The following is a 25,354-nucleotide window of genomic DNA, read 5'->3' on the forward strand; positions in this document are numbered from 1 at the left end:
AATCTTTGCAGGATTGGACTGGACCATATCAGAACATGTAGCTGCAATTCTATTGCTGAATATTGCAATAAACAACTGATTAAGGTTGTCCTAACTCTTCTTTTCCTTTTCCTTCATCATGATGTCCCCACCACTTTGGGAGCTTCAACAAACCCACCGCAATAAAAATATCTATAGGATGGCAAAGCAGGCACTACATCCACCAGGCCAAATATATTATTGGCATGCGGAATCTGAATTGTATGTAACTTGAAATAAAATATACTGTGAAATACTGCATCCAAGCAGTCAACTGTGGAATATTGTACATAATCATATTATAATGACAATGTGGTTAAATATATTCTGCAGCTTGATAACAGCTACATCTAACTGTGATATTCTTCACATGAATTCTCTTCCAACTAATTCCTGTCTGTGCTGCAACAGGATCGATTACGCTAACAATGTCCAGTATGTTACTGACAGCTGCAGCAAAGTGATCTGTATTTTTGAAGTAACTGGTTAAGTTTCTTCTCTTTTTGTCTTTTGTTATAACCACAAAGTTCAGTACAAGTTCCGCCATAGCTGATTCATCTGAACATGCTTACTCGTTGGGGTGTTTATGGCTGCTCCTTTAAATAAACCAGGGGTCTCCAACTCCAGACCTTGAGAGCCATTGTCCTGCAACCTTTAGGTACATCCCTGCTCCTACACATTTGATTCAGGTGTGTTAGAGCAGGGGTGCATCTAAAAGCTGCAGGATAGTAGCTCTCGAGGACTGGAGTTGGAGACCCCTGAATTGGACAATGTTTACACTATGGCTTCACCTGGTGAGAGTAAAAGATGGATTATATCTGTGATCAGTGGATTGTTTTCCATTGGTTTCCAACTGACAAGAAATCACGATAAATGTGGCTGAAGAATCAAAATTTAAAGCAACCTCTAAAAGCCCAGCAGGTGTGTTCTTTTTACTCGTTAAGTAAAGCCCAGGGAGGATGAAAATCCATACCCCACTTCTGCTCGGGCTATGAAAGATCAACAAAAGATAAATTGATTAACAGCACTGCAAGGAGCAGATCAGGTATGATTTCAGATAAAACTAATAACATGGATACACCCTTTAATGATCAGTAGTAATTCATTAGTACATGGCATCCTCTCTGATCGCATTCTCCACCTACAACAAAAAATAACCAGATAAAAATAATGAAATACACAACTTATGTGCTCTCAGTGATTTGAAAGGAAAAAGTAAAAAATCAGATCAATACCAAATGAAAGTACGTTCTTGCCTCTAGCAGTGGATTTGACAAAATAAATAAATGAGTAGGAATACATTATCAGAGTCCATTTGTTCAGGTCCTCCTCCCAATCTTTGAAATAAGAGCTGACTAGTATGAAAATATTATGCCATTGAGAGTTGATGTTCCCACTTGTTTTTTTATTTATTTGTATAAATAACAACTGTGTCTGGTCCACAGTTATGACCTGACTCAACAGCCACATCAAAAGGGGAGAAACAATATTCATAAATGTTCTAAAAAGACTCATTTATTTATTTTAACTTAAGGTAAAATTAAAGTCTTTATGATGAGGTGTGAAGGTCAGTCAAATTTATGGTGCAAGGTGTGGAGAACAAAGGTCAATTTATTACGGAACCACAAGGAGACCTTTAGGGTTCGTCACATAGTTAGGACCTAAAATATTCATATTTTCGGATTTTGGTTTGAAGTTATCTGTTAACATTTACTAACATGTTTCTTCTGACTGGAAGTAATGTTTTGGAATGGTCCAGCTTCTCCAAAACAACTGCAAAAGCTGCAAATTGTTTTAGGAAGAAAACTATCTCATCTGCAACTGTGTTTTAAGTTTACTTAAAGCCCTAAAGCTGTACTAGAATATTAACTTAAATCCTGCTGGATCCATATGTCCTGGTAAGACATATTGTTGTCATCATTCATAAACAGACACAGTGCTTCAGTGAATACCCAAGTTGGAACTGCAAACACAGGATAAAGAAGATTTTATCTCAGGTGGCTGCCTGTAACTGAAACATGTGAATGACAGGTTTTTAACAGCAGAATATTTTTAGTTCTTTTTTTTCTAAAAACGTTTTTTCTATCTTTTATACTTTTTTATACTATTTTTATACTTTGTGTCATTGCCTAATATGGAAATGTGTCAGACCCACAGAGGTTGTGAGCAGGTGTTTGTGCTTGCGCTGTGTCTCTCTGTCTCCCTACAGGGTGTGACTGGCAGGTGCAGCTCCACATGTGTTACCCATTTAGCCCAATCAAGAGGGCTTGTTATTTCTGCCAGTGTGATAAACTAACTGTGTTCTGCAGTTCTCCTGCATTTACCGAGCCAGCTCTAATGTAGTTTCTTTGTCCTGCCTTTGCAGATCTGGATCCCTCTGATAACTGTGTCCTGGGTTTTGTGCTCCTGTTCTCTTTGTTATGCTAAGGCGAACTTCTTGGAACTACTCCCTGCAGCTTTAGCCATAAGTCTCCTTCCCTCTCCCGTCTCCAGCCCTGCGACTCAGAGATCACTTCTTGAAAACACCAAACCATTGCTTACCTGCCTGTCCACCCTTCAACGTCCCACACTCAGTTGAAGCGCTGCCACTCAGAAGATCACAAAGTGAGAGAATCAGTACTGAGAATCTCCATGCCACCCCTCCTGCCTAACTCAGCCTCTGTGGGAGAACATACCTCCTACAAGCCATCATCACCATCAACAGTAAGCAGACCTCATTCCTGTCCTGCACAACTCTCAATATCTTCTCCAGAACAAACGATAACCTCTGTCTTCTCCTCCTCAGTGCCTACCCAGAGTCCTCCGGCAGATCTAATACGTATTCTCTAACTTTAGCTGAAAACTGTTTAATCTGCTGTTATGCCTTTGTAATTGTTTGCCCATTCTCAGAGTCGGTAAACCAACATTATGACAAAATATGTCTCTGGACAATAAAACCAGACTTAGAAGCCTGGTAGGACTTCCAGGAGGAGTTAGTTTCAGTTTTTTTTTTTTGTTTTTTTTTCAGGCAGATGCTGAGAAAGGCAACCTGTCATTTTATATTCAAATCTTTCCTTCTTTAAATACTTCTAGCTTATTTCCTCAGCTCATCAGTATAAACTGCAAACAGTGAGTCATATAGAACAAAGAGGAAACATGATAAAATTAGTATGGCCGTTCAGTAACCTGCAGCACATTGAATTATCATTATCAGAAGCAAGATGTAACTTTATTGAAGACTGTAGCTGTTTGTGTTGAATCAAGTCCTTCGTAAGGAACAAGTATCTTTATATACATTTTAGGTGGCATAAGGCCAGTCTGTTACAGTAGCTTTCTTAACCAAAGTAAGCCTGTGTTGCAGCAGTATATTACAACTGCTTTGCAAAACTGCGGTTAAGAATAAAAAAATCTGTTGCGTTAAATAAAATTGATAGGATGGAAGGCAGTGTAATCCGTGAGCAACCTAGGTGGAAAAACATAATATCTTCAGATTTTTATTTATTTTTTTGCCGTTTACCTACTTTTCCCTCTTTCTATATGCTAAATGGTAATATTGTGAGGTTTAAACATAGTTTGATAAAGCCACAGTTTTTCTCAAGTAGTTGGGTAGATTTGTGGATATCTTTTATAATTCCTGTTTTTGTAGTTTTTTTTTAACAATCTGTTGTAGTAAACAGATATGTAAAGTACCTTTTAATTGGTAAAAATTTGTTCTGAGTTTTATCTATGGCTGTGATCAGTAAGTATTGATTGAAACAGAATTGCAAATACAAGCTGCAGCAATGGAGATTCCTCCAAAAGGGTGTCTTTCATGAGCCTTTAGAGAGTAAAACGTATGTCAGAGCTGCTGCTTTTTGGCTTTTAAGATTTACAAAATTTGGCATGTTTAATACACCATGAAATGCATAAGGATGTAAGACAGAAATGTGTTCAAAAAGAACCAAAACACTAAAAGAACACTTGAGTGGGAAACAAATGTATTCAACAGATTTCAAAGCATTTTTTTTTCCAATAAATTCTGTTAAATAGTTAATAAAAAAAGCAGGGGTATAATTTCTACATTAAAGTTGCAAAAGGTAGTAAATGGAAGATAAAAACACTGATACCAATCAAGTATTTCAAACAATTTCACAGAGGTTTTATATCATGCACTGACAGGCATAAATCTGCTGGAGAACGCTTCTAAAGCTCCGTGCACATTTCCTTTGGGAATTTTACATAATCTTTGCAGAAATGAAACTCTAGAGGGAGTGTTCATGCCAAGTGATTTAGTGTGGAATGTCTTTTGTTCAACAGCTGAAAGGAGTGATGGTTACTTTTCTGTAAGGTTCTTCCATCTCAATGCAAAGAGTTCATTTAATATAATGTTGTTGGGTACCAAAATAACAAAGCTAATTCATTATTTTTTGTGGTTTAAAATTTCTTTCACATTAATCATCACCTGTTTCTGAACAAAAGGAAACAGGTTAGCTGCAGGCTTCCTATTATTTCATGCGAGCAGCATTTCCTTGAACCACCTGCCACCATACTGTCTAGGTATGTGAAGCATGTGCATATATTGTTGCAAAAAGAAAGTGTGGGGCAGCAGGCTACTAACTGTGGCAACAGTGTTTGCTCTGTTCTGTTAATGGTGAGAACCAGAGTAATTGGAAAAGATGTTGCCTCCTGTTGCTGAAGCAGAAGGTTGACACTACTTCATTTACAAGTTCAAGTGGGTGAAGAAGGTTATTTATCCGAGTATGGCTCAGACTTTCGTAAACTGTGTAGCAACTTCAAAGTACAATACTTATGAAAAATCAATACATTTCCCAGACATATATTTGCTGATGTTTCTGTGTATGCAAGAAATACTTTATTGCGCACTAAGAAATCATCAAGATAAAAAGGTTTACATTTAAACTAACTGTAAAACTGTTTCATTAAGAAATTACTTTCCACTTCCTGAAATAAAATGTTAACTAAATTAAATAAAATCTCAAATATATATATATTTTTTTTATATACCATTTTGTGTGGTGTTATTGTGTTGTATCATCCTATGCAACTGAGTTGTATAACACATGTTAAATACTGAAACTGGATATAAAAAGGATTTCTGGGCCAGTCTTTCAAGATCATTTGCCTCTGGTACAAATAATTATCTGAGCTCATGGGTTGTTTTTTTCACTCTGACAAAATTTTATCGACTATGAAACCTTATATAAACAGATGGTTGGATTTTGATCCAGTGGGGTCCATTAACTAACGAATGAAAGATGTAAATTAATTATATTATTTATTTTTGATGGATGTGAGTTATCTAGTTTGTGGTCATACATAAGAGGGAAGTGTTTTATGTTATTTGATTATATTAACACAAAACAAAAATGTTTTAGGGATTACAATTACATTGTAAACATTTACTGGAAGTGCCACTCTTCAAAGTAATTAACCAGTGACCTAACACAGAGGTTTAGTACATAATGTATAAAATATGTTTTGGCAATGCTCTTGGTATGAGACATTGGGGGATTGATGCATATTTTACTGCTGGAGGTTACTTAGTAGAGGTGATTGTACTTTCATTGTTGCAGCCCCACAACTTAAGACTTTCAGTTGTTTTTAAAAAAGAATATCATAAAGGGCAAAGAGCCTTTAGGATGTTTTTAAACTAATTAATTAATTTATTCATGTTTTTTGTGGGTTTTTTTTCTTTCTTTTTATACTACTATCAAATATGTTATTGTTCTTGCTGTGCAGCACTTTGTTACAACTTGCTTGTTGTAAAGTGCTATATAGATAAAGTTGACATTGATATCTGACATCTGACAGCTGCAGCAAAGACCCCTTTGGTTTATAGTGGATTGTATAATTAAAGTAGTTCTATTGTTACAGGTTTTATGTCTTTTATGATAACCTCACACCTAAGGACATGTCCTTTCAAAGCTCAGACATGGTCGGATACGTCTACTTGTTGTGTTACACTTTTAATTGGAGGAACCTTAACCCGTGGCTTCAGATGGTATATGTTTAACATGTATTCAAAAGGAAACTTAAATTCCTGCAATCACTGGATTATTTTATGTTGATTACCAATAGAACTCAAGCTTCTCTGTTACCTAACAATGTAAACTGAGTCTGATTCAGGGTCCAACATCTGCGCTTTACAATTCTTGTGTTTTTCTTGTGTCAAATTGTATGTCTATTTGTGGGTACTGATCGTAGGTGTTTAGGACACAGCGACTGCCATCAGGTGGATAGGAACTTACCATGGTATTGCTTCGGGACACAAGGCAAAACTATGAAAGGAACAACTCCCCCCTGATTTTAAGCCACTCCTAAAAACATACTGCTTCCTTGTGTGACATCAAGAGAAAACAGATATCTGGAAGAGAATTGCAGACCTACACCAAACAGGAAAGTTTAATGTAATTTAGTACCAAACACTTAAATATGCTGTCTTTTTTTATACACTGTATGGAAATATCCAGTTTTACTGTATATCTGCCTTCCTCTTTCACACCAATGCCTCAGTTCTCTCCACATTGTTCTAGAACAGACGGGGCCAGCAGCAGACAACATATAGTGCTGCTTCCTTCCTACTCAGTTGCATTAATTTGAATCTCAGCATGCTATTTTTAATAACTGTATAACATTTTTTTGGATGTTGTAAATTTGTCCTTACTGTACAATCTCTTATTACGTATTTTTTGTATTTTATTTTTACCCTTGTGTGTGTCTGGCCTCACTTTGCTGTCACTTTGCTACTGGTACACCTGAATTTTCCCACTGTGGGACAATAAATAGTATTTCTAATATATTCTACTCTATACTGCAAAAAACTAAAGTGAAGTGCAAGTTTGACTTTAGGCTCCTCTTAAACACTTATGCAGCTATTTTCAAAAAAAAATTCCTGGAGGCTCCCTATAAATCACAGAAGACCAAATGTAATAGAACAGGCAATTGTACCAGTAATAGCCACAGTCCATTGTCTTCTACTTTATTTGCTAACTAGCTCAAGCCAAGGAGACTCATTTCAGTATTACTGCCCAAATGCCCTGTGGGATAAGTCTAGTTGGAGCTTTTGTTGCTTTAAGTTGAGAGAAAAACCATAGTGATTTTTACTGCTGTAACGAATACATTTTCATGGTTTATTTCTTCAAAGCATAGCCAGGAACCACACAGCATGCCCTTAATGTTGGGAATGCATAGAGAAGAAAGTGAATTACCTAACAAGCAGCTTGCCCCTTGTGCTGCTCTCATGCCATCCAAATGTAGTCAGCAATACTTGACATCATTTGTCACTGAAGGGATGCTCAGGAGCAGGACACAGTAGCTTGCAGTGCACCCACTGCTGTGTATTACAATCTCCCCAGTGACAAGTCACAATTGAACGTAATTATAAAGCAGCAGGCTGCATTATGGTAAGTGGACATTTTGACAAATGTAAGGGGGAAATGAGGTGATTTTTGAAACGCAGACATAAATCTTAATGTGCGAGTAATTTGCTCAAACTGCCTGAACATCCACCATTTATCCTGCTGAAAGGGAAGGTCTAACTCTCTTAATTTATATATATTTCAGATTTGTTTGCTTATGTGTCTACTTGCTAATATGCCTTCGTTTGTCTCTGTGTTTTGACAAAGCCATTAATTATGCAAATTTGTGTTACAGACAAAAATATATCTTCACCTGCTTTGTTCTTTATGCTTTTCTGTTTTGTGGTTTTATATGACTCAGATGCACACAGTTAGCCACTGTTAACCACCTTTAGTTCCATTTTCTTCATCCTACATTTGTTGTTCAAGACATGACACCTATCTGAGTTAAAGAGAGCAGTGCGACCAGCAGGATCAGGTTGCTAATGTGAAAGATGGCAAGAGGAACCTCAGAGAATATCTCACACGTCTTACCCTTTGGGTATTATCTTCACTCTGTTAGTTTGATCTTCTTCTTTCTTCTTTAATCATCTGTCATCTTCTCTTTTATTTATTTCTCTCTTCTGCCAACAGCTGACTGTGGAGGGGCATGCTGTGTCTCTGAGTGAATGCTCGAAGCTACTGATCTAAATTACACAGTCTGCAAACTCCTGTGAGAGTCATATGGTGGGAGGAAGTTTGATGCAGCAGTTAAAGGAAGGTGTTCAAAGACCATGCAATTGCAAAAGGCAAATAATCGCCACAGAAATAGTTAAAAAGATGCAAAATGAGTATGGTAGGGTAAAAAACCTGCATTAGCTGTTTGTAAGGAAATATTTAAACAGATGTTTTGCTTCTAATCTAGTCTGCTGGCTAGATTTTAAGTGCTAACCCTAAACTTTGCTTGATTATAAGAAGTCTATATTGTTTTAAAGTTATGTTGACTAACAGCTTTGTACAAAAATCTGACAGGCTTACTGCAGCTTAAGGCAGCACTGTCAGGAAATACAGGTCCTTCTCAAAATATTAGCATATTGTGATAAAGTTCATTATTTTCCATAATGTCATGATGAAAATTTAACATTCATATATTTTAGATTCATTGCACACTAACTGAAATATTTCAGGTCTTTTATTGTCTTAATACGGATAATTTTGGCGTACAGCTCATGAAAACCCAAAATTCCTATCTCACAAAATTAGCATATCATTAAAAGGGTCTCTAAACGAGCTATGAACCTAATCATCTGAATCAACGAGTTAACTCTAAACACCTGCAAAAGATTCCTGAGGCCTTTAAAACTCCCAGCCTGGTTCATCACTCAAAACCCCAATCATGGGTAAGACTGCCGACCTGACTGCTGTCCAGAAGGCCACTATTGACACCCTCAAGCAAGAGGGTAAGACACAGAAAGAAATTTCTGAACGAATAGGCTGTTCCCAGAGTGCTGTATCAAGGCACCTCAGTGGGAAGTCTGTGGGAAGGAAAAAGTGTGGCAGAAAACGCTGCACAACGAGAAGAGGTGACCGGACCCTGAGGAAGATTGTGGAGAAGGGCCGATTCCAGACCTTGGGGGACCTGCGGAAGCAGTGGACTGAGTCTGGAGTAGAAACATCCAGAGCCACCGTGCACAGGAATGTGCAGGAAATGGGCTACAGGTGCCGCATTCCCCAGGTCAAGCCACTTTTGAACCAGAAACAGCGGCAGAAGCACCTGACCTGGGCTACAGAGAAGCAGCACTGGACTGTTGCTCAATGGTCCAAAGTACTTTTTTCGGATGAAAGCAAATTCTGCATGTCATTCGGAAATCAAGGTGCCAGAGTCTGGAGGAAGACTGGGGAGAAGGAAATGCCAAAATGCCAGAAGTCCAGTGTCAAGTACCCACAGTCAGTGATGGTCTGGGGTGCCGTGTCAGCTGCTGGTGTTGGTCCACTGTGTTTTATCAAGGGCAGGGTCAATGCAGCTAGCTATCAGGAGATTTTGGAGCACTTCATCTGCTGAAAAGCTTTATGGAGATGAAGATTTCATTTTTCAGCACATCCTGGCACCTGCTCACAGTGCCAAAACCACTGGTAAATGGTTTACTGACCATGGTATCACTGTGCTCAATTGGCCTGCCAACTCTCCCGACCTGAACCCCATAGAGAATCTGTGGGATATTGTGAAGAGAACGTTGAGAGACTCAAGACCCAACACTCTGGATGAGCTAAAGGCCGCTATTGAAGCATCCTGGGCCTCCATAAGACCTCAGCAGTGCCACAGGCTGATTGCCTCCATGCCACGCCGCATTGAAGCAGTCATTTCTGCAAAAGGATTCCCGACCAAGTATTGAGTGCATAACTGTACATGATTATTTGAAGTTTGACGTTTTTTGTATTAAAAACACTTTTCTTTTATTGGTCGGATGAAATATGCTAATTTTGTGAGATAGGAATTTTGGGTTTTCATGAGCTGTATGCCACAATCATCCGTATTAAGACAATGAAAGACCTGAAATATTTCAGTTAGTGTGCAATGAATCTAAAATATATGAATGTTAAATTTTCATCATTACATTATGGAAAATAATAAACTTTATCACAATATGCTAATATTTTGAGAAGGACCTGTAAATACTCAGTTGTTCAAAAACTGAAAACAAATATAAATAATTTGGACTAGAAGGCAAATATTCAACTCTTAAAATGCTTTTGGTGCAGGTATTTAAACGATTCAACATGCCATCCGTGTCTCACAACAGTTATATGGTAAACTGCAAAGGTACAGAGGGATAGTGAAAAAAGAAGATAACATGATGATAGATGTTAATTTTTTTTAAATTAGAAGTTTGCATACATTTCATTAATGATTGGTAGTAATTACGTTGAACTATGACTGGAGACAAACATTTTGAGTATCCTTCCACAAGCTTCTCAAAATAGTTTGCTGGAATTTTGGCCTATTCCTCCCAACAGAACTGGTGTAACTGAATGAGGGTTGTAGGCTGGCTTGCTCACACACACCTTTTAGCTCTTACCACTAGTTTTCTATAGGGACGTAATTGTGAAAAAAACTTTTTTTTAAACGTAGCTTTCCTTATGTCCCTTTGTAACTAATTTGCGGTGTCGGATCATTGTCCATTTGGAAGATACAAAAAGTACCCAGGCTTCAGCTTTCTTGATGATGTCTTGAGATGTTGCTTCAGTTCTTCTACAATGTCCTTTCTCAATGATATCAACTGTTTTAAAAAGTGTACCAGTCTCTTCGGCAGAAAAAAACAACCACACAACATGATGCTACCACCCCTGTTCCTCATAGTTGGGATGGTGTTTTTCAGGTTTCCCAGGTTACCTATAGTGCCTCTGAATGCACAAATGGTCACATTGGCCAAACACTTCCATGTTAGTTTCATCCGACCACGGAGTATATCTCTAAAAATGATGGGCTTTGTTTGTCTTTGCCACTGGAGTAATGGCTTCTTCTTCTCTGAGTGGCCTTTCAGTCAATGTCAGCACAGGACTCGATGTACTGTGGATAATGACTGTTTCTTACAAGCTTCAAACAGAATCTTTAGAAAGGCAATTTTCTTCCTGATATCTTGGCTGTTTTTTTTTAACATGATGTCATATGAAGAAAGAACATGTTTAAGATGTTTCCTTAAAATATGCCTCCAATTAACTCAAATACTTGCAAAGCTGATAGTCGAACCTCGGCTTCAGGAGGAGCAGTGTGGTTTTCGTACCGGCCGTGGAACACTGGACCAGCTCTATACCCTCTACAGGGTGCTCGAGGGTTCATGGGAGTTTGCCCAATCGGTTCACATGTGTTTTGTGGCATTCGACTGTGTCCCTCGTGATGCCCTGTGGAGGGTGCTCCAGGAGTATGGAATCGGGGGCCCTTTATTAGGGGCCATCCGGTACGAGCGGAGCAGGAGTTTGGTCCGCATTGCCGGCACTAAGTCGGACCTGTTCCCAGTGCATGTTGGACTCCGGCAGGGCTGCCCTTTGTCACTGGTCCTGTTCATAACTTTTATGGACAGGATTTCTAGATGCAGCCAAGGGCCGGAGGGGGTCGGGTTTGGGGACCAGTGGATTTCGTCTCTTCTTTTTGTGGATGACGTGGTCCTGCTGGCCCCCTCTAGCCAAGACCTACAGCATGCGCTGTGGCGGTTCGCAGCCGAGTGTGAAGCGGCTGGGATGAGGATCAGCTCCTCCAAGTCCGAGGCCATGGTACTCGACCGGAAAAGGGTGGCTTGTCCTCTTCAGGTTGGAGGGGAGTTCCTGCCTCAAGTGGAGGAGTTTAAGTATCTCGGGGTCTTGTTCACGAGTGACGGAAGAATGGACCGGGAGATCGACAGACGGATCGGTGCGGCTGCCACAGTAATGGGGACGCTGTGCCGGTCCGTTGTGGTGAAGAGAGAGCTGAGCCGAAAAGCGAAGTTCTCGATTTACCGGTCGGTCTACGTTCCTACCCTCACCTATGGCCATGAACTTTGGGTCATGACCGAAAGAACGAGATCCCAGATACAAGCGGCTGAAATGAGCTTCCTCTGTAGGGTGGCCGGGCACTCCCTTAGAGATAGGGTGAGGAGCTCGGCCATACGGGAGGAGCTCGGAGTAGAGCCACTGCTCCTCCACATTGAGAGGAGCCAGTTGAGGTGGCTCGGGCATCTATACCGGATGCCTCCTGGACACCTTCCTCAGGAGGTGTTCCAGGCACTTCTCACCGGGAGGCCCAGGGGACGGCCCAGGACACGCTGGAGGGACTATGGCTCTCGGCTGGCCTGGGAATGCCTTGGGCTCCCCCTGGAGGAACTGGAGGAGGAACTGGAGGAGGTGTCTGGAGAGAGGGACGTCTGGGCGTCTCTGCTGAGTGTGCTGCCCCCGCGACCCGGTCCCGGATAAGCGGAAGACGACGAGACTTGCAAAGCCATGACGTTATCTTCTGCCCCCAGTTGTTTCAAGGCAATCTTAGTGTTTGTTAACTTCTGACCTTGATAAAAAAAAATGTATCTCTCATTATTTTGGCTTTTACAAAATAAAAAATAATTTTAGTAACCCCAATACACAAAGCCTTTAGTCTGACAGTCAGATATTGAGAAACAAAATCCTTGTCTCTTTTAATTCAGTGTATGTAAACTTGGTTTCAACTGGACATTAGAAACAAAAGTGAAAAATAAAAAGAAAACATTGGTAGTCGAGGTTTATGCCAGAAGCCAGATGATATGACTGATGAGAAGTTTGCTGTATGGTAATAACGTGACATCCTGGAGCAGTGTCAACACCTCAGCTTTAACCTTATTTACCCACATACTTTCCAGCAAGAGCCTGCACAGTTCACCAGTTTATACTGAAAGAGGCCATGGATCATGTTGTGCTGTGCTGTCCCACTGTGATGTGCAGAGTTCATCTTTAACACATATTGGTAGCATTCATCACAGATTAAAAAAGAGAGAAGCTGAGCGAGCATGTCAAACTGTGAGAGAAATAGTGAAATAGTTCAGTTCAGTTCTGGCAATGAAAAAAACAAAACGAGGAAAACTTTGTAAAAAATATTGAGAGAAAGAATAAAATATGGCTAAACGTAGCAAGTTTCTTTTTGCAAAAAACATCTGTATAATAGTAAATAAACAATATTGCATTCACCTGTAATGTTATATGTTCAACACTGAAATCTACCAATTTCCCAAAACCAAATTCTGAAACTTTTCTCTGAGCAACTGCAAAAGAGTTATAAATGAACAAGCACCACAGAAAGATTACTGACAAGCTAGGAAAAAGCATAATTGCCCTGGGTTTCTTCAAAATTGATATATTAGATCAGATCTGACAGTGTCCCACCCTAGAAATGAAACTGCTTCCGACAGCTCACTTCTTTTTATTTAAGGAACAAAGTGTGCTAGGTATTAAAATCCATCTATGGATATGAGAAAAAGGATACTCTGGAGCACGAGTGCATAATTGCTCTGCAGTTTAAGTATTTAGCTGACATTTACTCAGTAATGAACAATGAATGAAAAATGACTATACCCACCACAGACAGAGTCTCAGAGTCTGCAGAAAAGAACTTTAAGACTACTTGGATTGAAATATTCCAGGTTTTAGCCATCCTTCATCATGTCTTCAAGCTCTGCCAACAAAACCTTGAATACTAATTATTGTTTTTGCCCTAAAGGCAAATCCTTACAAGAGGACTTCCTGCTCTACCACCTGAGCCACAGCTAAGTGACTATGGTTGTTTTGATATTATGTATAACAGACAACACACAGTCTGCCATCTTTGAAGCACCATTCACTACAATTTCATATATGTAATTCCTATTATTTGACAGTTATCAAACAAACATATTTTTTTTTGAGTAATGATGTCACACAATAGTTAATTGGACATTTGACTAGACATCTTATATCTTAAAAACATTTAACAAATGATAACATTGCAGCAATTGGTTTAAACTCAAAAGTTAGTGTTTGAAGTTGCAAAAATCAAATATAGCACCTGCTACAAGTTGAATTTTTACTTGGAAAGTAAGAGTTCCCTGATTACCCCTGGGTTCAATTTCCAATATGTCATACATTTAAAAAAAAGGCAATTTCAGGAAAAAAAATGATTGTATGCTCCTCTGATAGTTTGCATGACCTTAAACCAATAGTATTAATAATACTTCATAAGCCCTATTTGTAAAAATTTTACTTTAGTGTGACCTTTCCCACAACTTTCCGATCAGCAACCAGAATGCACTTAATTTGGACTGATTCTGACTTCTGAGACAAATTGATAGGGACTTATTGTGTCTGTTAGTACAAAGCTTTAAACCTAAATAAGCAACTACCATACCACTAATTGTGCAATTCATGTAATTTGGATGTTGGATCTGGTACTGTAAGTCCAAGCCTAACAGTATTCCACCTGCAAGTTATTAAAAAAAAAGGGCCATTTCTGAACTGTTGGACTAGGTGAAAAGGCTGGCTTCTATAAGCAACACAGGGAGATAATACTGTTTATCTGCATTTTATGCACTCAAACACTAAATATCTTCTCAAATAGATGTTGTACAGGACAGTGTGTAAAACTAATTGAATGAGACACAAACTGTAAGAACACCTAAAAATGTTTTAAATGCAACTGTTATCGGTATTTATATGCATGTAATAGCCATATCAGAACTTTGAAGTGTAGCAGGTGAGTAACATAATGTGAGGATGTTCTAGTTCTTTTATTTTAGACTTGGAAATTCTGATGTCCGAGCACAGTGGAACCGATTTTTAAAGATGTAGATCCAAAATCTTAACGAGCAATGTCTGTGAGGTATTTCAGACAAACAAGTCGAATTGTCCTGCTACTTTATACTTGATCCTTCTCACACTCTGCAAAAAATCTCAAGAATACCCTAATGATGTGGGCAGTCTATTTAAGCTGCAAAACCTCCTGGTGCGCTCCTCATTTCATCCTAATACCAGCTTGCTGCTGCCTCTGCTTGGTTCTCTTCAGACCCTCCACCAACCCATCCTCCCCACATTGGGCTCCAAGATTTGAGACCCTCTTCTCACTTCCTGACAGGTGGAAAACATGCTCAGGAGGCAGAGATTCGCTCATCACTCAATGACATGTTAGGCAGCATGGCTGTGGATATGGCCATGCAATTCAGAACAGGAAAAGGTATTTGTCATAAGTTTCTAAATCAGCCTTTGTCATTACTGAATGATTTTTTGTTGCTTTTTTATAGGCAATTAAATGCTAAATCTTGTAACCATTCATTGTTTTACCTTGTTGGTGGTGCAGCAGCAGTTTTCCTTTCTCCAGCGCTAGATTTAGGCTGTGATCCCTCTGACCCTTTGCATGAAGTAACGTTCCTGAATTCTTTAAGGTTTTAAACTTCAGAGAGATGCTCTCCCTTGCTGTCCAGCTTGTTCTGGCACTCAGTCTGTAGACAAGGCTGCTTCTTCCATCAAAACCTGCCACCTCAGAGGCTGTAAAAGAGAGTAAAGTAGGTTTAAAGGATCAACTCTTTAAAATTCAGTTTTTAAATGAAATAAAATCCAACAAAAGATGTTAATTGAAATATCTGATAAATACAAATACAGATAGCACAACTTAGTCAAAACAATTTAAGATTTTTGCATAAGTTAAATGAAATTAATACAGGATCAACAGTAGTCATAAAATATTCAGTTTTGAAAGGAAAATAAATCTATAAAGAATTAATACTTAAACACAATGGGTCCCCTTTAGTAAATTCACTGAGTACTCCTAAATGTTTTCAGGTGCCGTATTGTGCTCTTCACCACTTCAGCCAATCTCTTAAAAGTTGTATGAGTCTTTCTATTGACAGCTGACTTCAGCTCGCATCAAAGATTTCCAACAGAACTCAGCAGCTGATGTATGCCATATGTTTTCTAAGTTTAAAACCAAGCAGCTTTTCCTTGTGTACAGTTTGCAGGCACTTTGTTTCTGGCTCACAAAACATCTTGGTATTTTCAAAGTACTCATTTTCTTAGATGTATTATCAGGAAAAACAACCCAGCATTAAAGAATAACCCCCATTATGCTTTAGAGCAATAGTTTTCTCAACTTTCTTTTCAAACTTATAAATGTCAAAGTCACCCAGAGTCACATATTTAAACTAAAGATGCATTCCCCACAATATTCATAAGAAACAAGACATCTTGGATATACTTCTACATACATGATGTATAGACTGACCAGTTGGATGTAGCGACTGTGCCTCAATGGGCGGAGCAGTCGATTTGCAAACCGAATGTTCCAGCTTCCTCCTGCAAAATGTTAATGTGCCACTGAGCAAGGCACATAACCCCCGGGTGCCTACCAATCTGTGTATGAAGGTGTGTGTTTGTGATTGGATGAATGTGACTCTACTCCCAGTAGCTGGTATGACTAAAAAAGCACTATGTTCATTCAGTCAGTTTACCATTTATTTATGAGATACTCTGAAAATCTTAAGGAGGGATATTTCTGTTTTGACAGCACTTAATATTTTTTGGGGACATTTAATAAGTTGTATAGAATTTTGCCCCCACGTATGATTTTGAATACATTAAATAACTGAATAATACTGTGCTTTTTAGAATCACATGAAATTTTGTTACCTTTTTTCCTCTACTTTGAAAGGAAACATGATTAACAAACATTTCATAAATACCAAAAAATCTAGTATCTTTATTGTTTCAAAACCTTTTATTCTGCTTTTTTTTTCTTACACATATTAATGCCATCAAAAAATCAAGCACTGGACCATAAAATAATTAAATGTAGTCCAGTACGGTAAATTATTCAATGTAGTATAAGGAACTTATAAATGTTACATTTTTAATGTATTTTATTATGCTAAAATATACAAATAAAGCTCAGATGCTATCTCCTCATACACTTTTTCACAGCATGCTCTAATTACTGCAACCAGACCCACTGTATCTGCAGCCATATATTTCCAGTCGGAGTCCAATCCTTCCGGAGGGGTTCCAGTCCAGTGGGATCAAGCGAAGATAGCGGGCAATCGCTGGTTGATCAAGTTTGTACTGGACCACAGTGTCCGCATTACTGTTACCTGGAAAAGCCTGAAACAGATGTTACTTTTAGTAAGTAAGTAATTATTTCATTACTAATAGTAGCAAGTGTGTGGAAATGAACTCATCGTTCTAATATTTATAGTGAGTTTGTAGAAAAGGAGGACAAAAGTGTTCCACTAATCTGACAAAAATACATCCAATTTAGCTGATTTTAAGTTAACTTACAGTGCAAATAATCATATTTATGTGATACAAATCATATCTTACTGGATAGTACCTGTGTACTTGTTCACAAAAGACAATAAGACAACACAAATTAAGTCTGTTGCTGTTTCTTCAGCCTTATAATGTCCACTTTAGTTAATTTCAGTTCAAATGTTTTTAAATTGTTCTAATCAGCTAAAACGAGGTCTTTCTGACTGGCTGTTAGCCTCCCACCACCCTGAAACGTTATTCACTTTTCTACGAACCTACTGAAATATGACATCTGTCTACTGCAGGTAGAGGAGCTATGACTTCACAGAACTTCCATTCACAAAATCCGAACCATCTATTAAAAGAAATTAGAGGTATATACTTTAATGGTTAAAATCAAGACGCACAATCGTTGGTTTTTCAAACTGCTAGGGGCTATAGCAGCTTCAGTGGCCGACATGTTGACAAAATAAAATGCAGATAAAACATCCTCAACATCTCCATTTTAAAGGGATGCAACACTCGTTCTGGTAACACTTGGTGTAGAGAAACAGTCTCCCCAGCTGCTCAGCCTTGAGACACCCATCTGCATGCTCAAATTTTGACCTGACAGTCCATTGATCCCATCTGGTAGCCACCCCAATCAACCATCACCGCCACCCCCCACCCAGCGATCAATAACCCTGGAACCCCTTTTATGTCTGTACTAAGCCTCTTTTACAAGACTAATAGTTTCCATTTTCCCCAATCAGCTGCCTTTGGAAATCCAGCAAGGCTCTCTGTTTGACAGGTACCCACAGAGAAAAACCTCATTTTGAAACATATCCCCTAAAACACGAACATTAAGCTACAGTTGTAGTTATGCATGCATGTATTTGAATGCACACCCTTTGCTCTATCCACTGAACAGCTTGTGACATGGTCTGAGTGTGTCTGTGTGTTAGCTGATGAGGCTTTGTGAGAACGATTGGCTTCTCTGGCACTGCATAATTGTGATCTCAGTACCGTCTTCAGTGCTTTGAAGGGTTGAGCCTGCTGGGCAGCCGAGCATTAAGCTCAACAAATGGCTCTGTTTCCGGCTGAGGATGCCGAGGAGAACGGCATCTCATTTACTCGCCCGAGGACCTTTTGAAATATGAGCAGCTTCTGACAAGGTTTCAGTCAAGGAAGGAGAAAGAAAGACGATGAAAAGATGAGACTAAGGAAAGGATGGGAGGATGGGAGAATTAACAACCAAGCAACTGTGGAGAAGAAGTTCCTTAATCCTGTGCACATGATAGAAAATAATGAATTCAAGGTCCTTCACATGGTCCGCATGCAAAATTCTGCTGAATCAGGTGCAGCGACAACTTTTAGCAAGTAAGATTTATGTGGTATAACTTGTCAGAATAACGCAATTTATGGATAAAGTATCTGTCTAATATGTGTGCATTTTGGTGGTCATATCCAAGCAAACACTTGTTATGCTGGAATTTAGAAAGTTTTGTTTCTTTCTTTTGTCATATAACCCTAACGGATATATGGTTTTACCTTTTTGGGCCATAAACTAATTAGCTATTGATGCAGCTTCCTCATTGTTTCAAATTATGTTTTTAATGTTGTACTACTCCTTCCTGTGCCACTCCTCTACTTCACAAACATAGAAACAGTTTTTTGTGGGTTTTTGTGTTTTTTTTGGCTCAAGAAGCAATTATTTGAACTCTAACTTCTTGATAAGGAGAGATTTAAGTTAGAAGGTTTTATTCACCTGGTGTATCAGGGCTAAATTCAATATATCTATAATATTTTAACTTAGTAAATATTTTCTAATACTTTTGATCACATTTTTTAATTATTTAAGTAAATTGCATCAATTAAACATTTCAGTAAAACATGCATTACTGTTAGTCATTCCTGTTAAATGATAACACATTCATTTAAAACAGGAGTGATGACACAAACAAAGATTATATAAAATTAGTTCAAAAAGTCTCAGCCTTATCCAGCCCACCTGGGTCAAGCCTAATAGTTTCTCTGTCTCATCTTTGTGCAGCACTACAAAAGGTCTCTCTGCCAGATTATTGATAGCCTTGTGCTAGTAGATGTTCAGTGTTTATTTATTTGCTCTGGTTTGTCTTCAAGTTGCCAACTAGTTGTAATTCCCTGGATTGTTCTCACCTTGTCTTGCTCATGACGAGCTTCTACTGCCTTTTGGATATCCGGATATCGAGCTATGCTCTAAATCTCAGCCACAGGTTCATGTCTAACCCATATGTATTATGACCTCTGCCTTCCTGTGTTTGGCCATTGCCTGTTTGTTGACCACTTATCTAGATTTTGGATTGGTGCTTCAACTTTGGATTCTTTCAGTGTATGGAACGCAGGCTGTGTTTTTGGAGTACCTCTCCTGCCTTCATCAATGACATGTCATTGTCAGCAACTGCTACTTGAATAGCACACTACAGACTGAAGAGAGTGTTGAAAAATGCCTCAGTTTCTATGTCTCCTTCCCGCGTGATCGGGCTGTAACCCCTGTAACCCTGAGTCCCCCTGCCGACCATCATTCTCTCTAGGCTACTGCATCCCCACCTGTGTTTCACTGCTGCAGAGTTTCAAGAGGTGTTCCATGACCAAATAAATAACCCTGACTTATGTTCAATAAACATATTCTTTGTAAAAGCTTGTGGCAGAATTTTTGAGTCCTCAGTGTTAACTGTTACAGAACACTTACAGTAAAACTTAAAAAAGCATGAATCATTTATGTCCTAACTCTTATCATGCATTGATTTCTGTCCATATTTTTGTGATATGACAAATGCTTTTTATGCTGAGGATGATTGATCTAAACCTTTTCCAGGGTGTTTGAGAACCCAATCACCAGGATAATGATCTGTCACACATTAAAACTGGTTTTAGATTAAATTGAAAAATTGCTAACACTGACCTTGTGCAATGGCCCCACTATAGACCCTGTTAAAAATGTGCAAAATGTGCTTGAAAGCCTTGTCCCTGCCAGGAAAACAACCAATGAACTTTACTATCAAAAGTAAAGGTTTCAAATATCCAGCCATAATTATGCCAGGACCTTTCTGAGGGCTAAAGTGTATTCTTTCTATTTGGGGTCTTAATGACCATTTAGTTTAGCACATTCTTTTTCAAAGCATAACCATATATTTGAATAAATGGCTAAAAGTTTGAATAGAGCTCTATAATATAGTGAGGCAGATGCAGTGAAAAAACTTTAGCACTTTGGAAAGTAAAACTCATTTAATATAACTCAGGTAATTTGATTTTTCACTCGGAACAGGAATAAATCTGAGTTGCAAAAATAGGGAGGAAGCTGTTTTTACAGTCAAGCTCGCACCTTTTCTGTGACACTAAACCATCCTGACTAATGCGTAGAGTTCTAAGCACAATCTGACAGCTGATGGGGCGTACTGCCCTACATGCTGAGTGTCAAATCAACGAGTTTTAATGCTGAAGAAGTCATGCCTTTATTCTTTCAGGAGATGTGTCTGTAGGGGAGTTTGTATTCTTCACACAGTGTGAAAATCTTCTATGGAAGTCTGAATTAAAAGCTGCACCACAGGCTGATATAGTGAGAAGATGGGTGTTCCCTTTGTTCTTGAAAAGAAACAGAAGATGCCTGAATGTTTCCTGAATAGCATCAAATGGTTAGTGAACTACTGCACACATAATTCCCTGTAATTCTTACAGTTATTTCCTCATTGAAGACAGGTTTGTTTCTACTCGTAATATGCTAAAAGTGCTGGTTATGTTTGTAAACAAATAAAGGCAATAAACAGATGCACACAGAAAGGAATTGACATTGTCACACACTTTTACCCTCGCATGCCAGCTCTTTTGTAGCAGATTTATATTTTTGACAGCTTTGCCGCTGCATGAATTAAAGCTATGACATTTCGCATCAGCAGGCAGTCTGTTTTAACAACAGCATCAACCACCTATCAGCAGAGGTGAAAGTCTCTGACAGCAGCCCCATACGGTCATATTATCTGTGATGTTCCTTGCTGCCTGGTTTGCTGTTAACCTTTAGAATGCATTTGGTACTGCATGCAGTACCATTCCCACAAATGTAATTGAAAGTTCACAAAATCAAATCTACATTTTTTATCTGGATTCAAGAGCTGTTTTGGTTTGACTTAACCAATTTCTATGAGATATATCTGCCTTCCTTCATATCCATCAGGACTTGATAACACCAAGGTTATGGGGCCATTAAACCACAATCCACAATGGGATACAGTACAGACCAAAAGTTTGGACACACCTTCTCATTCAAAGAGTTTTCTTTATTTTCATGACTATGAATATTGTAGTTTCACACTGAAGGCATCAAAACTATGAATTAACACATGTGGAATTATATACTGAACAAAAAAGTGTGAAACAACTGAAAATATGTCTTATATTCTAGGTTCTTCAAAGTAGCCACCTTTTGCTTTGATTACTGCTCCGCACACTCTTGGTATTCTGTTGATGAGCTTCAAGAGGTAGTCACCTGAAATGGTTTTCCAACAGTCTTGAAGGAGTTCCCAGAGATGCTTAGCACTTGTTGGCCCTTTTGCCTTCACTCTGCGGTCCAGCTCAACCCAAACCATCTCGACTGGGTTCAGGTCCGGTGACTGTGGAGGCCAGGTCATCTGGCACAGCACCCCATCATTCTCCTTCTTGGTCAAATAGCCCTTACACAGCCTGGAGGTGTGTTTGGGGTCATTGTCCTGTTGAAAAATAAATGATGGTCCAACTAAACGCAAACCGGATGGAATAGCATGCTGCTGCAAGATGCTGTGGTAGCCATGCTGGTTCAGTATGCCTTCAATTTTGAATAAATCCCCAACAGTGTCACCAGCAAAGTACCCCCACACCATCACACCTCCTCCTCCATGCTTCACGGTGGGAACCAGGCATGTAGAGTCCATCCGTTCACCTCTTCTGCGCCGCACAAAGACACGATGGTTGGAACCAAAGATCTCAAACTTGGACTCATCAGATCAAAACACAGATTTCCACTGGTCTAATTTCCATTCCTTGTGTTCTTTAGCCCAAACAAGTCTCTTCTGCTTGTTGCCTGTCCTCAGCAGTGGTTTCCTAGCAGCTATTTTACCATGAAGGCCTGATTCACACAGTCTCCTCTTAACAGTTGTTCTAGAGATGTATCTGCTGCTAGAACTCTGTGTGGCATTGACCTGTACTCTAATCTGAGCTGCTGTTAACCTGCGATTTCTGAGGCTCGTAACTCAGATGAACTTATCGTCCGCAGCAGAAGTGACTCTTGGTCTTCCTTTTCTGGGGCGGTCCTCATGTGAGCCAGTTTCTTTGTAGCTCTTGATGGTTTTTGCGACTGCACTTGGGGACACTTTCAAAGTTTCCCCAATTGTTCGGACTGACTGACCTTCATTTCTTAAAGTAATGATGGCCACTCGTTTTTCTTTACTTAGCTGCTTTTTTCTTGCCATAATACAAATTCTAACAGTCTATTCAGTAGGACTATCAGCTGTGTACTGTATCCACCTCCTGCACAACACAACTGATGGCCCCAACCCCATTTATAAGGCTTGAAATCCCACTTATTAAACCTGACAGGGCACACCTGTGAAGTGAAAACCATTTCAGGTGACTACCTCTTGAAGCTCATCAACAGAATGCCAAGAGTGTGCGGAGCAGTAATCAAAGTAAAAGGTGGCTACTTTGAAGAACCTAGAATATAAGACATATTTCAGTTGTTTCACACTTTTTTGTTCAGTATATAATTCCACATGTGTTAATTCATAGTTTTGATGCCTTCAGTGTGAAACTACAATATTCATAGTCATGAAAATAAAGACAACTCTTTGAATGAGAAGGTGTGTCCAAACCTTTGGTCTGTACTGTATCTGCAGGACAAATCTCACACCTAGCTTCAAAACTCCGCAGCGAATCCTGTGAAAACTTATTCCAAGAAGCTAAATGCACTGTTCCTGTAGACAGTTGGTATCTTCTTCCTTTCTGTCTTATTTCTGTGAATTTTGTGGCCTGCCAGTCTGTGTTTGTTTTGACTTTGTTATGGTACAATAACAGTTGATTGCAGAATGGTTAGTAGTAAGAAAATTTCAGAAATGATTCTGCTACACAGGTGGCATCTTAACACGACCAAACACTTGAATTCACAGAGTTTCACAGGGTGGCTGTGGCTTACTGAGAACGGTAGTTTTCTTCCAGTTAGAAAGTTGTGGGTTTTATTCCAGCTCCCTCTCCCTCTGCATATTAAAGTTCCCCCTGGGCAAGGCCTTAAACCCCAAGTTGTCTACCGTGCAGATTTGCGAGTGTGGCTCTGTGAAGCAGCCAGCATGCCTGTGTGCATTATTTTATACACTTATGGCCATTGAAGTAATGAAAACACCTGAAGTCAATCTAGTTGTCTATTCTTCTAGGCTTAGCACAGAGTGAGAAGTGCAAAGTGTTTCTCACCATCTGCACAAACACCCAGGCAAAAGAGGGAGTTTTCATCTTTTGTATTCAAAACGCAAGCTTTTCCATCTGAAGTTGGTTGACTTCACGTCCAGTAATGATCATAATTTGTACAGAAGTTGGACGTGTCAGGTGGGTTGCAATTTGGTGCTTTCAAAATAATAAACTAAGCCAATATATTTTTATCAAAATTGAGAGAATGGAGGCATATAGATAAAAAGTCATCAAAATATATAGAAAAAGCTAATAAATTACACTATGGACTAAAGGAAAAAGAAAAAAGATTAGATTTATTTCAATGGGCTGTTCTGTCAGTACTTTTAGTAGACTAAGGTATGATTTAAACTTCTAGCTGCTACATTTTTTTGAAAGAAAAAAAATAGATTGGCCTGTATGCATATCAATAAATTAGAATATTGTTGAAAGGTTGGTTAATTCTGATTATTATGACTTAGAGTGAATGAAAACCCTAAATTCAGTATCTCGGAAACTTTATTACATAAGACCAAGTAAATTTATGTGTAACCCAGAAATGTTATGTTTTGGCTACACAGTTATGTGGAAGACTTTGAGAGACAGGCATTAGCACCAAAATGGGTACGCCACAAAAGGTCATTGCAAAACAAGCTGGCTTTCCAAAGTCCAAGCATATTACTGGAACAATTAAGGCAGGAAAAGATGCAGAAACAACAGCCTTGAGAAGATAGTGAAGCTGGAAGTTTGGAGATTCACAAAGCATTGAGTCAGTGCTTTAAGAGCCATGGCACAGGGACGTACGTATCCAGGACATACATAAGTTACAACTGTGGCTTTCTGTGGGTTAAACTACTACTGAACCAAAGACAATGGAAGCATATTGCCTGAGGTAAGGAGAGAAAGGTCTACATTGCTGCTCAGTGGTCCAACGGCCTGATTCCAAATGAAAGTAAATTTTGAATTTCATTTAGAAATCAAGGTCCTAGAGTCTGGTGAAAGAGTGGAGAGACACAGAAACCAAGTTGCTTGAGGTCCACTGTGTTTCACCTCCAAACCATAGAATAACAGTCAAACAGACTCATGACTACATATATCATTTAAAAATCCATGCATTTCTACTAATTCAGTTAAACACGGGCATGATGACAACACAGACAGCATTAATAACCAAAATATGTTTGTTTTGTTTATTTCTAAGTACATTTTTTTATTTCTTTAAAAAATCCCATCTTAATTATTAGTCCAGTGGACTTAATTATTTATCATTATCCATTTTGCTTTTCAGTTCAGCATCTCAACATCTCACACCTGTTGATTCAGGAAACCAAGTGTGTCACAATCTTAGCACTGCTTATTTACAGAAATATATACCGTAAATATTCGGATAATGCAATCAAAATGACAGATTCACATTCAATAACATTGATCAAACAATTAGATCCCAGTTATAATATAAAACTGTCAAGTTTATAAGTTTATAATGCCAGTTGGTAGTTATCTATAGATCAGCTCAGATCAACAACTACATTTAAAACCAAATAAAGATCTTTTGATTTTATATACGGCATCAAAAATAATTTTTTTGATACAGTAATTTTCTTTTTGTTATTATCAGAAAAAGAATCATTGAATGGGTGGCACATTTCCTAGATACCATGAACATAAAAACCCTCAGTGCGAAGTATGAGTTTGTTAAAAAAGAAATTAACTAAACATAGCCGCCTTAGATCTTAAATATAGCCTTGAATATATTGTCAGGTTGTCATTTCTGTTCAAATTGATTGTGTAAAAAGGACAGTCATCATCAAACAGTGTACGAAAAGGACGCTTTA

The 25,354-nt window shown here is 38.7% G+C and overlaps 1 protein-coding gene across 1 annotated transcript in view; it reads right to left on the reverse strand.

Annotated features, from left to right (window-relative positions):
* The window catches only part of LOC124873250 (contactin-associated protein-like 4), a 147,478-nt gene that overhangs the window by 87,495 nt on the left and 34,629 nt on the right, over positions 1 to 25,354 (reverse strand). The window contains exons 4-5 of the mRNA XM_047373770.1: positions 16,802 to 16,949; positions 15,141 to 15,344 (exon numbers count right to left, since the gene is read on the reverse strand). Coding sequence (XP_047229726.1) covers positions 15,141 to 15,344; positions 16,802 to 16,949 — 352 coding nt within the window. The remainder of the gene's footprint in view (positions 1 to 15,140; positions 15,345 to 16,801; positions 16,950 to 25,354) is intronic.

The sequence above is a fragment of the Girardinichthys multiradiatus genome, chromosome 9 (genome assembly GCF_021462225.1).
Source record: "Girardinichthys multiradiatus isolate DD_20200921_A chromosome 9, DD_fGirMul_XY1, whole genome shotgun sequence".
Lineage (NCBI taxonomy): Eukaryota > Metazoa > Chordata > Actinopteri > Cyprinodontiformes > Goodeidae > Girardinichthys > Girardinichthys multiradiatus.